Source organism: Coloeus monedula (assembly GCF_965178545.1).
Source record: "Coloeus monedula genome assembly, chromosome: 9".
Taxonomy (NCBI): Eukaryota; Metazoa; Chordata; class Aves; order Passeriformes; family Corvidae; genus Coloeus; species Coloeus monedula.
In genome coordinates this window covers 16,507,955-16,522,420 of record NC_138789.1, presented here as the reverse complement: position 1 = coordinate 16,522,420, position 14,466 = coordinate 16,507,955, and the positions used below count along the sequence as shown (strand labels likewise).

At 38.6% G+C, this 14,466-nt stretch overlaps 1 protein-coding gene across 2 annotated transcripts in view; it reads left to right on the top strand.

The window, feature by feature from the left end:
* PKN2 (protein kinase N2) overlaps window positions 1–14,206 on the top strand; it is a 55,495-nt gene extending 41,289 nt beyond the window's left edge. For both annotated transcript variants that reach the window (XM_082287065.1, XM_082287066.1), the window contains 16 exons: window positions 620–805; window positions 1,093–1,202; window positions 3,119–3,262; window positions 3,401–3,476; window positions 3,800–3,974; window positions 4,220–4,349; window positions 4,811–4,947; window positions 5,039–5,114; window positions 5,197–5,288; window positions 6,261–6,437; window positions 7,021–7,083; window positions 7,179–7,255; window positions 8,600–8,742; window positions 10,001–10,108; window positions 11,689–11,769; window positions 11,851–14,206. In XM_082287065.1, the coding sequence (XP_082143191.1) occupies window positions 620–805; window positions 1,093–1,202; window positions 3,119–3,262; window positions 3,401–3,476; window positions 3,800–3,974; window positions 4,220–4,349; window positions 4,811–4,947; window positions 5,039–5,114; window positions 5,197–5,288; window positions 6,261–6,437; window positions 7,021–7,083; window positions 7,179–7,255; window positions 8,600–8,742; window positions 10,001–10,108; window positions 11,689–11,769; window positions 11,851–12,054 (1,979 nt within the window). In that variant the 3' untranslated portion in view covers window positions 12,055–14,206. The remainder of the gene's footprint in view (window positions 1–619; window positions 806–1,092; window positions 1,203–3,118; window positions 3,263–3,400; window positions 3,477–3,799; window positions 3,975–4,219; window positions 4,350–4,810; window positions 4,948–5,038; window positions 5,115–5,196; window positions 5,289–6,260; window positions 6,438–7,020; window positions 7,084–7,178; window positions 7,256–8,599; window positions 8,743–10,000; window positions 10,109–11,688; window positions 11,770–11,850) is intronic.
* Window positions 14,207–14,466: the final 260 nt, after the last annotated feature.

Sequence of the window (14,466 nt, the reverse complement as noted above, 5' to 3'; positions counted from 1 at the left end):
GCTTGTTGAAGAATAGCTTCTTGTCTCAGCTTTTGTAAATCCAAATTCAGTCAACTTGGAACAATTCAATGATTTTAAATTACATACTAACTCAAATTTGACTTCAGCATGCAGCAGGCAAATGTGATTTCTTAGTGTGCAATTTCCTACGCAAATCTGTAGTCTCAATAGTTTGTTAATTTTATCCAATATTAATTAGCTATATAAAACTCATTAAAAATTGTTATTGCTCCATCTGCAAGATTCATTGTTTTAATAAGAAAGTTGAAATTTGTCAGTCTTAAAAAGTGACATTGCTAACAACTTGAACCCAAGTCAGTTAGGTCCCAAGTGAAGAAAACAAAGAAACTTCTGAGACACAGAACAAAAATTTATTTTATGTTACCTTGGTGAACTGTTGCTCTTTTCTAGAAGGTTGAGTCCCACATAGTTGACTTTTAATGCTTTTATTTTCAATATATATGTGTGTCTTGGATTTGTCTTTTGATTTCATCTGATATTTCTGTTATACCCTGTGGGAGTCAGAATGTGAGCTATTGCCATCAATCAGTCATTAGTCATTCACTTGGTTTACTTAAGAGCAGAAGTCTTTCATAAATCATTGTCCATCTTCTTCTAGGTACCCTGGAAGTGAGGCTCATGGGCTGCCAAGATATTTTGGAAAATGTCCCTGGTCGATCAAAAGCCACGTCAATTACATTACCTGGTTGGAGTCCAAATGAAGCCCGATCATCTTTCATAAGCAGACCCAGTAAAAGTAAAAGTGGAAGTAGTAGAAACCTTCTGAAAACTGATGACTTGTCCAGTTCAGTATACCCTTACTTCTCTTATTTTTATGCATATCTTTTTTTTAAATTTTCATGGGCATGATGTGTTCTGTAATTTAAAATACTAAATTGATTCAAGCTTTAAACGTAAATGTTTCTTCACCTGTTAAGCTGTTAACAAAAGCAAAAGCACAACAACACTATTATGCCCATAAGAACCAATTAAATATGAGATTATATTTCTAAGAGAAACTTACTGGAGAATTTTTTGTTTGTGTAAAATCCTCTTAAAGATTTAAGCTGAGTTTGTGTACTTTACTTACAGATGAAGTCTGTGCTGTACTGAAGCTGGATAACACTGTGGTTGGTCAAACTAGCTGGAAACCGATTTCCAATCAGTCATGGGATCAGAAATTTACACTGGAACTAGACAGGGTAAAAATGTGGCCTGATTTCATTGACAGCTGTAGTTGATTCTTTGTATTAATTTTGTGTTGCTTTTCTTCTCCCCCGTTGCTGTCATTTTGTTCAAATTCCATAAGTGCAATATTCCCATCTTTACTAGAGTGAGCTCCCTGGGGTCAGGCTGTTGTGCTGGGCCAGCATTCTAGAAATCTTTTCCAACTTACAAACTGATGTAATATTTTTGCCAAGATCTAACCCTTAGTGGGTTTTTAGATTGTGATAGATGGGGTTTACATTCTTATTTGGATCATCAGCTTTTATTTATTTATCAGTAAATTGCGATATCAAGTACAGTTTGGGTGTTTTGGTAAAACCATGTCATAGAATTTTTACAGTGTTTTTATAGAAGTGTTCTCATCTGCAGCTGGTCAATTCTTCAGGAATAATAAATTCATTAATAGTTCTTTCTTGTAACTTTAAATGTTACTTGGAGGGCACAAGTATTGAATTGATACTCTGGAAGTAGAATTTATGTTATATATATTTAATCAAGCATTTTTTTTAGATACCTGATAGTCCTAGTATTTTAAGGTACAAAGATTATTTTTTTCTGTCAGTGTTAAATATAGACTGAAAGTTACACTATACTTTAGGATCTTAAATGTTATCTCCAGTACATGCTTACTCCAGTACATGCTTCTCACATGAGAAAAAATAAAAGCCGCTTTCCTGTTTTTGCTTTTTTCCCGCTGAGCCCCAATCCAGATTCCTTCCGTCTAGGAAGAAAGCAACTTCAGACTTGCAGGTAGAGAAATTCAGGTTACAGGTAGGAGTAATGCAGAAAAAAACCAAGCAGCTGTAGAGCCCTGAAGCCTCAATTATTCTCAGATTAAGACTTAAACTACTTGGTGTAATAGCTGTTCCTGCCAGCCTCCTATGAGTCATGGTCTCTGTTTAAGAGCTCGGCTTTTTGGTGCCAGAAAAGGACTTTGCTTCTGCTGTTCCTGGCCACATATCCTGAGACTGGCTCAGCAGGACAAAGCATGGTGCTGGTAACACCAAGGTGTGGGTTCAATCCCCATATGGATCATTCACTTAAGAGTTGGACTTGATGATCCATGTGGGTCTCTTCCAACTCAGAATATTCTGTGAATCCTTATGTACTTGAAATGCACAATCCAAACCCCGTTATTGTTTCATCTGGTGCTTCTTCCTGACTTCTACTTCTTTTAAAACGTATCATAACTGTGGTAGACAGTAAACTGATGTATCAAGATGCAATTAAACTAGTAACATACAATGCTGCTGCTACATTGTATTGCAGGATTCTTCACTTCTGGGCCAGGTTTTTTGAACACACATATAAGACACCCTAAGAAAACATAAATCACATTAGCAAGATACAGCAGTAGGTCCTATTAGTTTAAAGTTTTTGGTCCCTCTTCATGACCGTGTTACAAAAAGTGTATGCGTTTCTAGAGATACTCTATATGGTTTTTCATCATTGTGTACATGCAGGTACTAAAATGTCTGCAGGCATGAAGTTAAGTTGATACTTGCAAGTAATGTGGAAACTACTAAAATTGGGGTTTCTAAACACAAGTTAGACTTTGTTGTCAGAGCTTGAGCTAATACATCTCAATCAAGCAGTGTTGTTAGACTGACCCAAAAAGTCTGGTGACTGTGGCTTTCTGCTTCTACTCTCAGGGGAAATTTTACACCTATGCTTGTATTTGTACACTGGAGATTACATCTGAACTGAAGTGAAATGCTGTGATCACCCTAATGAGAGCTTGTTCAGTCTGACTGGTTAGCTCTGACAGCCAGTTTAAGTAACTGCTCTGCATCTTGATCCTTGAGTTGCTTGATCTTAACAGTTGTACTGTGGTAACTCTTGCAGAACAATTCTAATAAGTGATTTCCTGTGTCTGTGTTTCCTGTCATAGTCACGTGAATTAGAAATCTCAGTTTATTGGCGTGACTGGAGATCTCTGTGTGCAGTAAAGTTTCTGAGGTTAGAAGATTTCCTGGATAACCAGCGGCATGGCATGTGTCTCTATCTTGAACCCCAGGGCACTCTGTTTGCAGAGGTAAGACTGTTTCTTTGAAGCACTTGAACATCCTTGCAAGTATTACATTGCAGAATAGTTTAGCAAGTTTTCCTTAAACTTTTAAGAATGCATTTTGTTGTGAAACTTGAATTATAACACACGTTATTTGAACTGCAGGTTACGTTTTTTAATCCAGTTATTGAAAGAAGACCAAAACTCCAGAGGCAGAAGAAAATTTTTTCAAAACAGCAAGGTGATTGTTCAATATAAAATTTAAAGCTTAAAAATTGTATAGATCTGTGATACTTTTTATACAGAGGTCTAATGTTTGCCTGCAGATAATGCTGTTGATAATGAAGGATTTGGCATTGCACTTAGAAATCTTTTGTATTTGAATTCCTTATTATGCATTAGCATTTAATTGTGAATAATTAGAAATTGCTAAGGAGTATGACAAATTCAGTTTGTTCTTCATGAACTATAAACTAATTAATATGGGCTTTTTTTAATTATTGGTTTCGGTAATGAGTAAGGAAATTACTTGCACTCTGTTTTCTTTTTTCACAATATCTATAGGCAAAACATTTCTCAGAGCTCCTCAGATGAATATTAATATTGCCACTTGGGGAAGGCTGGTAAGAAGAGCTATTCCGACAGTGAATCACTCTGGCACCTTCAGCCCCCAAGCACCAGTGCCTGCCACAGGGCCAGTGGTGGATGCCCAGCTCGCTGAACTGACCCTGCCAGCTGGGTAGGTCACCCCTGCAGCTTTGCAGTGCCCCTGAGTGCAGGAGGGAGCAGTGAGATGCTTCTGCCCTAATGTACACAATGTGTGCAGAGTCTGGTTATCCTGCAAGGCTGCAGACTGTCCATGTTTTAGCTGTGGAAAACTATTTTATAGCTTGATCCACACACACAAGGTTTGGTTTAGGAGAAATCTACAGATAGTAAAATAGTCTTTGCTATACACTGAGGAGTTATTTATTTTCTTGACAGTGACTCTCCTGTAGCCAAATTGGACTTTGAACTTGAGCCTGAGCCTCCACCTGCTCCACCCCGTGCATCTTCCCTTGGGGAAATATGTGAATCTTCCTCTGAGATAAAGGCTCCTGATGTGCCTTCTCAGGCAAGTAACTTTTAAGAATCTCGGGTTATACAGTTTAACAAGGTTTTAATATTGGCATCTTTATGATGGATTTCTTCCTTTATATATCAGCACATGCTCCCTTAACTTCTACACACAGATTTGTCTCAATAGAATGCTCTGATTGCTCTTGGTAGCAAACTTTCTCTGTGGTTGGTGTGTTTAACACTCCCAGTCATTGGTTTCACCACAGAAAAAGAAACAGAGCTCCAAAACTATTAGAGTATTCAGGATAAAATGGTTTTATTAAGAAAGAACAGAAAGAACTGGAGCAATAGGTTTCATCAGTCTGTTAAAATCTTACTTACCTGTATCATCTGAAAGTTTGCCATTTTAGCCCAGGTATTGGGTGTATGAAGAATTTCACATGCTTATAGTAAAATTTCTGCATTCAGCTGCCTTCACAATCAGTTCTAAATTTTCAGGTTTCTTGTTTTTCACAGGATGAAGTAACAACTTTTGATTTTGAAAATGGCAGAAATAGTATTGTTCCAAAACTCCAGCCTGAAATAATCTGTGAGTCTGATGTTCCCCATGCAGACATGAAATACACCAACACCAGAGAGCCTGAAGATAGAAGGTGAAAAAGCAGTGGTTTTGCTGTTTTGATCTGAATAATATTTCTTACAGCTAACAAACTAGAAACTTTGTGACTTCTTTTATTTACATAGATCACAACAAAGATTTCAGTTCAGTCTGAAGGATTTCAGATGCTGCGCTGTACTGGGCAGAGGACATTTTGGAAAGGTAAATGTCAAAAGGCTGTATCAAGTGTCAAGGCTTTATCAAAAACTGGATACAGCTCTTAAATTTATCCCTCCTGTTTTAGGTGCTGTTGGCAGAATACAAAAACACAAACGAGATGTTTGCTATTAAAGCCTTAAAGAAAGGAGATATTGTGGCTCGTGATGAAGTAGACAGGTCAGTTTGTACAATATAACACGTGGATTCCATAAATCAATTGTGTGCTCTGCCAGGCAGTTGATGAATTGAATGGAAGAGCAAAGTCAGTTGGCATCTCCCTGCATAGTTGGCTGCTGTAGTCTTGTTCTGGGGCAAGGAGGGAGCAGAGTAACCTCTGGTTTGTTTTAGTGCCCTTCTTATGCCTGAACTACAGCTCTGACTTAAAGCTGATCCTCTTTTTGATTTTCGCGTTCTCTTGCAATTATTTATTCTAATTACTTCAATCACATTAGGGGATAACAGTGACTGTTTGCTTTACTGGCAGAACCTATGTTGCTGTTTCTCAGCCTGTAACATACTGTCATGCTCTGTCCATCATATTTTCCCTTTGTATATTCTACTGTTGGGTGTTTTTCAATCTTTTTGACCCAAAAATCAGATTTTTTTAAAATTTGCTTGGAAGGGAAGGGACCATTACAAAACTGTTTGGTTTTAGTCCAAGAAGGTGTTTTTACAACTGTTTAAGAGTGACTGTATTCATTTGCAGAAAGAAGGATAGCTATATAAACAATAACCTACAACTTAAACAATTGGTTTAAGGAAAAATAACCAGGAATTACTAGAGATAGATATCTATAATACTGTCACTGGCTTTCTACTTTATGTCTTGTAAACAATTAAAATAAAAATTGATTGAAATGAATGTCACGTTATATCAATGCACAGTTAATGCAATCTGAGTATTTGGAAGGAAAATTGTCAGGGCACAATTTTCATGGACTGCTAGGTTTCCTCTTTTCATTTGGGAAAGCTAAATATAAATGCATGAAATCCTTGTATTAAAGTCTCTCTCGAAACAAAATAAAAAGTTCTTATCTTATCTTGAGGAATAGAGCAAAAAACATAAAATATAAAATACCAGTAATTTCTGAGAATTGAAAAACTGTGGTTCAGCACTCCGTTTTAAATTGTTCCTGATTTTGTTTGCAGCTTGATGTGTGAAAAGCGAATATTTGAAACTGTGAATAGTGTAAGGCATCCCTTCTTGGTGAACCTTTTTGCTTGTTTCCAAACCAAAGATCACGTGTGCTTTGTAATGGAATATGCTGCTGGTGGGGACCTGATGATGCACATTCATACTGATGTCTTCTCTGAACCCAGAGCAGTGTGAGTATCTTCCCTTCCTGTGGCATTAAGTGAAGGGCACTTTGCTCAGTGGATAAGAACTAAGGGCTTTATCACCACATGCCACCACATTATGTCACTTCAGTAAATGCTGCTTAAGTTTTTAAAAGGGTTGGCGATTCTAACTGATTTTGGTAGAAAAAGACATGCAGGTTTAATGTGTCTGAATCTACACTGAATTCAAAATCTATATACAAATACTTAATTTTTATGATACTTTTTTTAACATTACATAGAAAAGCTCAATGAAGAGTTAAAATAGCAGACGAGGCTAAAAAGGAAAGAATAAGCCTATTTAGAAAACCTTCAATACTATGGCAGTGAACACTACAGAAAATTTATCCTCCAGCCCAAGCAAACATACTACAGTTTGAAGGCTACAAGTTTGAGCATTTTTGCCATCTGACTTTAAAACTCTGGCCTTGCATAAAACTAATCCGTGCCAAAAAAAGCAATTGTTAATCTTCAAAGGATGGCTCATTAAAAAAAAAAAAATCAATAATAATGGACTTCACATTCTGAAAATCACGATGAAATTCCATTGAAATTTTAACTTTTTCAACAGATTTTATGCTGCATGTGTGGTTCTTGGACTTCAGTATTTACATGAGCACAAGATAGTGTACAGGTAAGTAGTCATTTCCAGCAGATGAATTTCAGCTGTTCTGAACAGTACTGAAGAAACATCAAGTGATGCAATTTTGTTCTTAAATGTTCATTTAGAGATTTGAAGTTGGATAACTTATTGCTGGACACAGAAGGCTTTGTGAAAATTGCTGACTTTGGTCTTTGCAAAGAAGGTAATGGCCCTTAAATTTTCTTTCTAGGGGAATTCCATAGTCTGTCCTACTCTTGACTATTCCTTGAGAGTTTTGGACTGCCAGATGTGTAGAGGGTCTATCTACCATGTCATTTGAAGGAAAAAAATATATCTCTGATTGTACAAATGTGGAGATAGGAGGAAGTTCCTTAGTAGGGAAGTATGAGGAGCACTTGAGCATTGCCCTGTTCTTTTTATTTATTTTTTGTCAGTTGTGAGCATCACCTATTCTGACTCTTGATCACATCTCTGCTTGTTAACAAGGCACACTGCACATTTTACAAGTGAGTAGAAAAAGCCTTAGGTGGTTTCCTCATTCTAAACATGTTGACACTGTACAACAAAATCAAGTGCTATTATAATCCAGGCCAAGCTCTTACTTTTTGACAAATTCATTATCTATTTTTTTAGCTCAGAAATAGTTGCAACTCTAAGTATATGGAAATGATGTGCAAAGTACACTATAGCTAAAATTGAGATATTATCCCAAAAGGGAGGCCTAGAAAGTTACTTCCAAGCATCTCACTACTGGCACCTACCAAATAGAGGCAGCTATTACAGTGTTTTTCTCATAACCCCATTGTGTGGGCAAAGTTCCTTTTTCATTTTGCGTAGCTTGTCTTCCATATCTTTTCCTTTTAGGTAGCCTAAGGGGGAATTGGATAAATTCAGTAGGTCTTCAAACATGAGTGCCAGGGCAAGTCCTGTGACTATAGCTACAAATAAGTTCTGTAAATGGCAAAACAAAATGAGAAGGAAAGCTCTTTCCTTCACTGACTGCTACAATAAATGGTTTTCTCAAGTTTTCTGCAGCAGCTCCCCTTGTCATGTCACATCAGGCCTGGTGGTGCTGATGTCCAAAACTCTGCCTTGCTGGCTAATCCACAGGGCTTATTTTGCTCCAGGTTCTTTCACTACACTCCATGTTTTACTTTACTATATGTAGTTTGCACTACAGAAGCATCTAGAGGAGCATGTTTGACTAAACTAGTGTGTACTGCATTTTCTTTTGCTAACTGATAGAAATGGAGAGTAAGATTGTTTCTTTCCAAAGGTAAGTGGGTGACAGAGGTGTAACTGGAAGCTTAATCTGGCTCACTGCATATAGTGAGTGAAAGAAAAACTTGAACAGAAGCACGTATGAAACAAAGGCATAGGGAGGAAGAAGGAGGGAATGTTTTACCCCATTGGCCTGAGCCTTCAGGACACAGGCCCTGGATCTACAGTATCAGTTGGAGTTGCTCTGGAGAGAGGTTCTGCTTGGAGGAATAGGTTGTGGAATGGCAGAAAATACTGCTTGCTTTTCATTATCTGTAACTTTCAGGAATGGGATTTGGAGACAGAACAAGCACATTCTGTGGCACACCGGAATTTCTGGCTCCAGAGGTGCTGACAGAAACGTCCTATACAAGAGCTGTAGACTGGTGGGGTCTTGGTGTTCTTATCTATGAGATGCTAGTGGGTGAGGTAAGTTCTAGTAAGGTACAGTGGAGTCATTAAAACTAAGCAATGTTTGAAAGGTTACAAAACTCAAGGTACCAGCCTGTCAACATTTCATATGCCCTGTATCTGCCACAGTATCAGTATTCATTATGCAGCATGCATAGGCATACCCAGCTTTACAGTGAGCGTCTTAATGTGTGTCATCAAGTAAGAGAAGTGTGAAATACTGAGCAGCTACTCACCTGATATTGGCTGCTGTAACACTGGAGAAGTTGGCAAGTCATGTCTGAAGCTTGAATTATCAGCAATTGTAGAAGCCAATGAGTTGTAACTGGTCAAAGACTTAACCTCTAAATCTTCGCTCTATTTTTAATTACATCATTATGTCTTAAATCAAATTCCAGTATGGCACATTAATATCTGTGTCTCTAAGTAAGAGTACAGTACAGCTATACATACAGTTTGGGGGAGCTAAGTTTCCAGGATACATCTGTTACCAAATCTGGATGTCCACAGCAATACCAGTCTTCTACTTTCAAATACTTTTGAGGAAAAAATAAGCTTCTTAACTCCTGTAGTTTGAATGGAGGTGAACTTTAACACATAAAACTGGATAGCAGTGAAAGATTATGCCAAAGACACTAAAACAGGAAGCCCCAGTTCCATGTAAATGAGCTGGTATAAATAAATCACTATTGAGAAGTTTATTTGCCATTGCATATAGTGCTCTACCTTCTGGTCTGTTTTGTAACAGTATGTCCCAGGTGGCACAGTGATAGCTCACATGCTAAAAATTCATAATTTTGTTCTTTTTCAAAAAAAGATGATCATTCAGCTTACTTCCTTTCAGGTAGAAAAGGACAGCAAGTTTGTACAGTGTCACATACATCTGTCTGGCCACTTCAAAACAGTTTAAAAACCCTTGAGCTGCAACATGCTAAAGATTTTACAAAAACACATTAGTATTGACCACACTATTTGTGAATGATAGCTACCCCAAAGAAGAGCTGAGAGATACTTTCCATGTTCCATGTACACCCTGAGTTCAAAGAAGATCCCAGTTTAAGGTGTTTCTACATCTAAAAGCACATTTTTAAAGCACAGTCCTTCAGTAGGAATTACGGGATAATACCAGCTTGCCTTTTCTCTCTTCGTTATGGAAAGCCGTGTATCTGTTTCTGGGAAGGAGGACTTCATTTCCAAACATTCAGCTGAGTTTATGTTGTTTTCAATTGTGATTTTAAGCCTGTTTATAGTATTTTTAAGATTATTTTCATTATAGTCTCCCTTCCCTGGAGATGATGAAGAAGAGGTGTTTGACAGCATTGTAAATGATGAAGTGAGATATCCACGATTTCTGTCTACAGAAGCCATCTCAATAATGAGACGGGTAAGAATATTTTAATAATTAATATTACAGTATCACCCTCTTGTCCTGCTTCCAACAATTACTTTTGTGAGGAACAAAATACTTTAGGAACCTGCACTTTGTATATTTTTTTTTTGACTTGCTTCATTTATTCTGTGCCATGCTGCCTGTCACCTTAAATGGAAATTGTCTATGCCATTCCACTTTATTAGGAACAAGTTTTTCTTTTTAAAATGTAAAACACTTGAGGCTCTATTTTCTCTCTGAACTAAGTTTCCTAGTTTTACCTAACTTGAGTAGTTCAGCTCTCTTTTCCTAGCTGAACACTGCTGCATTGACCTATTTGGTAGATTAACATTGTCACATGAATATTTTAATTCAAAGACTTCTAAATCTTTTTAGTTTCGTTCCAACTGGGGCAGGGAACACTGTACACATGGCATCTGCAGTCCCATTCTTGGCAAGGAACAGCTGATTTTGGTTATGGTTGTTATTTGTGCTATTCCTTAGTGAGATGTGTCTGCTTATCAAAGGCAGGCAGTTGAACCTGTCTAAGTTAGCACCTTACCACAGCTGATAGAAAGGCAATACTGGAGAGGTAGTTCCAAAGCCTTTGGAATCAGCCTCTCCACGTAAATGTCTGATGCTGAGTATCAGTTTAGCACCCAATTCAGCAATGTGCTGTAGCACAGTAACTGTGACATAACTATCTGAGTAATAGCATAAATATTCAGTAACTTAAAACAATTGCTTAGCCCCAGGGAGTGTTTGCCTAAAGAAGGCAGAGTACAGTTTTAAGGCAGTACCTGGGGAAGGTATTTTTGCTGTGAAAAGTCATGTCAGTATCCACAGGGGACAGGGTGCTGCTTCACTGCACCCACAATATGTGTACCAGGAACTTTGTACTGGCACTTTACTAGTTGGAGCTCTGTGCATGCTCTTTCCATCACAGAATTTCATACACAATATAGTAGACATTATTTTTTGATGGCTGCGTCTGAATATCAACTCACCCTGTTACTGGGCCCTGCCTGGCACAGGGGACTGCTCAGAGCAGTACAATTCACAAGTGGGAGCATCAAGCTCCTGGAGTTAGTTAAGAAACCCTTTCCTTTGGCTGAGTGTATGAAGCAGCTTGAACCCTCTCATGGTAAATCAGCTGCTGTGAAGGAGCTGAGCACTGAGACAGCAGAGTAATCTCTTCTCTGAGCCAAGCAAGAACCACTGGCTTATGTAAATCTGTACCCTCACAGCAAAGAGGAACTTCACACTCTGAGCTTCGTGCTGAGCCCTTGTCCCAGATCACCTCCAGTACCAAGACATGGCAGCACAGCTCTGCAAGGAGACAGATGAGTCTGCTCTGGCACTGGTGCTGGCTCAGCTGCTGCTGGAACTGTGCTGGCAGGCTGAAAGAGCACTGCTCAAAGCTAAAGCTTTGTCTGTCCCTTTCTTCAAGGGGCAAGGATTGGCCATAGGTCAGGCAGTATGAATTTCACTGTCCACCTCACCTTGGTGTTGCCTCTTACATAGTAACACTCATCCTTCCTCCTTCCTATCCCTCCCCCTGATTTTCTCCACTGAAACCTTGCGTGTTTTGTCAGCTGCTACGAAGAAATCCAGAGCGGCGTCTTGGAGCTGGAGAGAAAGATGCTGAGGATGTGAAAAAGCATCACTTTTTTAGGGTAAGTACAAACTAGTATTATTTCTAAGGACACAAAGAGAGTAGAGATGGGAAACTAAACATCAGTTCATTTATTTTACAGCAAATAGATTGGCACGCTTTACTAGCCAAGAAAGTCAAGCCTCCTTTCGTACCCACCATTAGAGGACGAGAAGATGTTAGTAATTTTGATGATGAATTTACCTCTGAAGCACCTATCCTCACTCCACCTCGGGAACCAAGGATACTTTCAGAAGAAGAGCAGGAAATGTTCAGAGATTTTGATTACATTGCTGATTGGTGTTAATTTACACACACTGTGAAGCCCCAGCTGACTGGCTTACGAGAATGCCTCTCTCGGAAGAGTACCGACCCTTCAATTGCTTTCTGTGCCACCTGTAGCTTCTGGGTTTTTTTAAATCACATGAAGATCCTTTTAAGTACTGTTTTAACACTCTTGTGAAGAGTGGCCTCTTTGTATATTGTTTTTTATCTGAGCACTGGAAAGCAGGTCTGTGGCGTTCCTAAGCTGAGTTGGTGAACCCAGGCTGTGCTGAACTTCCCGCACATGGGCACACATGGATCTGTACAGTTTCTCTCACTCTTCCACAGCAGATAATACCGCTTTTTAAAGTATCTGCCTTAAGAGGGAAAAGCAGACTTTGAGCTAGGTAATCTCCACTCAGCCACATTGAAATAAGTTGGGATACTGGTGACACTCACACAGAATACGGTTCTAGTCGGAGAAGGCAAATGATTTCAGCTAAATATTGCGCAGTCTTGAAAACTACACATTTCTACACCTTCATCTTGTGTTCTTAAAATAATGGTATTGAGAACAGATATGCCTTGTTTTGTAAATTTTCTATGGTATTTATTAGGAAAAATGTTAAACACCTTGCCTTTGAGATAACAACTGTGTAAGTGCTTCCATTACAAAGAAAAATCCAGAAAAATCCGGAAAGTTTACCAAAGTCACTTGCCAAACAGTTTTGCCTTCAAGCTCCTTGAGCACAGCTTAAGGCCCTGGTTGGGATGAGGAATGTAAGGAGGATGTTGCTCAGTGTAACCCCAGAGCAGAGCAGCCGCAAAGGCCCAGGCCCGGCCCCTTCCGTACTCACCTCGAGCCTTTCTAGTGCCCTGAGGGGGCAGAGAAGTTCCCAGTCCCTATCTAACCCCCTCCAACCTCCTCTGTCTGCTGTACAAGATCATATCACTTAGAAAATTTCAAGGATTTTCAATGTATACATGCTGTGAACATGTATATTTGGAAGTTGTAATGTATTCTTACCTCCAGGCAAGTAATTTAACTGTACCACTTCACCAATGTTGCATAGTGGCCAAGTGAACAAAAAAAGTATCCATGTAGGCCACTGACCTCCAGCCCCTGGATTGGCAGTTACTGAGGGTAAAAAGCAATATGTTGTAACAGAATGTATGAATATTTTTGATAAAAACAGTGTCTATTTTATAAACCCCTTAACACTAAAAGCTGTACCTCAAAAGCTGAGAAGTAATTTAGACCAAACACTGTGTGTATTTGCAAACCAAGACTTATTTTTGGCATTTGCTGTTCTGTGGGCAAACATTAACTCTTGGAAAATAAATTTCCCACGTGGTCCTTACCTCGAGCACTATTCAGCACTGGAACCTCACAGGTTCATCCTGGCCAGAGTTTGCTGTTCATGGGCTAAGGCAGTGAGCATCGCACTCAAATGAATTAAAAACCGGTAATTTTATTAATTCAGAGAAACACAAACCACTGGAGTATGCAATACTAAGGTGGTGGTTTAAAATCATGATGCTGGACAGACCTGCAGGGTCAGGCAGGGGAGCAGCTTAAGGGAGAAAAAAAATAATGGTTACTAGGTCTAAATCAGGCCAGTCCCCCACAGGAGTGGGGCAGGCACCTTCCCCAGTGCTACAAATCACGTTGGGCAGAGTGAGTCAACTCCTCAGCATTCCTTGTTTCCAGGTTCTATATTGACAAGAAACATTATGTTCCTGTATCTAGCTGAAACCAATAGTTTTGAGGTACAGTCAGCTCACCCTTTTTGGTTCCCAAATATATATATACACAAGCATCTCACAGGGTGCTTAATACTTACAAAAGTATCCTCAAACATACCTTTTTGTAACTACATCTTGTACAGAAATCTTTTTTTAATCTAAGCAAATCACTAAAAAAAAAAAAAAAAATTAGAAAAAATTAGAGGGTATGTTCACCCAGTTAAGCTGAAAAAAGCACTAATTTTATCTCTGTAGTTTTTTAAATATTTTTAGGCAGATTAAGATTTAAACCCTAGATTGTAAATATATTTTGCTATACTTTATCTGTATGTGGCTGCTCAAGCACTTTGTAAGGAAATTAGGATATTTTAGAATGGTACACTATGCATTAAAATGAAATGTGCCTTTAACAAATGTCATTCTAAGTGTTTTGCAGTCATTAATATCACAAATTAAAGTTCTAAATAGAGTAATTTGTAAATTGTGTCGCAAACATGATTTTGCTGTTTCTTGAAGTGGCTGGTCATGTTTTCTCCACAGGTAACTTCAGAAAAGAACTTACCATCAGGAGGGGACCCAGTCTTTTGGTGGGAGCTCAGTGTGCTTCCATTTTTTTTTTATTTTAAGAACATTACAAACTGGCTCCTGGCATCCCTTCTTTCTGAAGGAAAGCAGTCTCTGGCTTGGAGCAGTGCTGACAGGAGCAGAC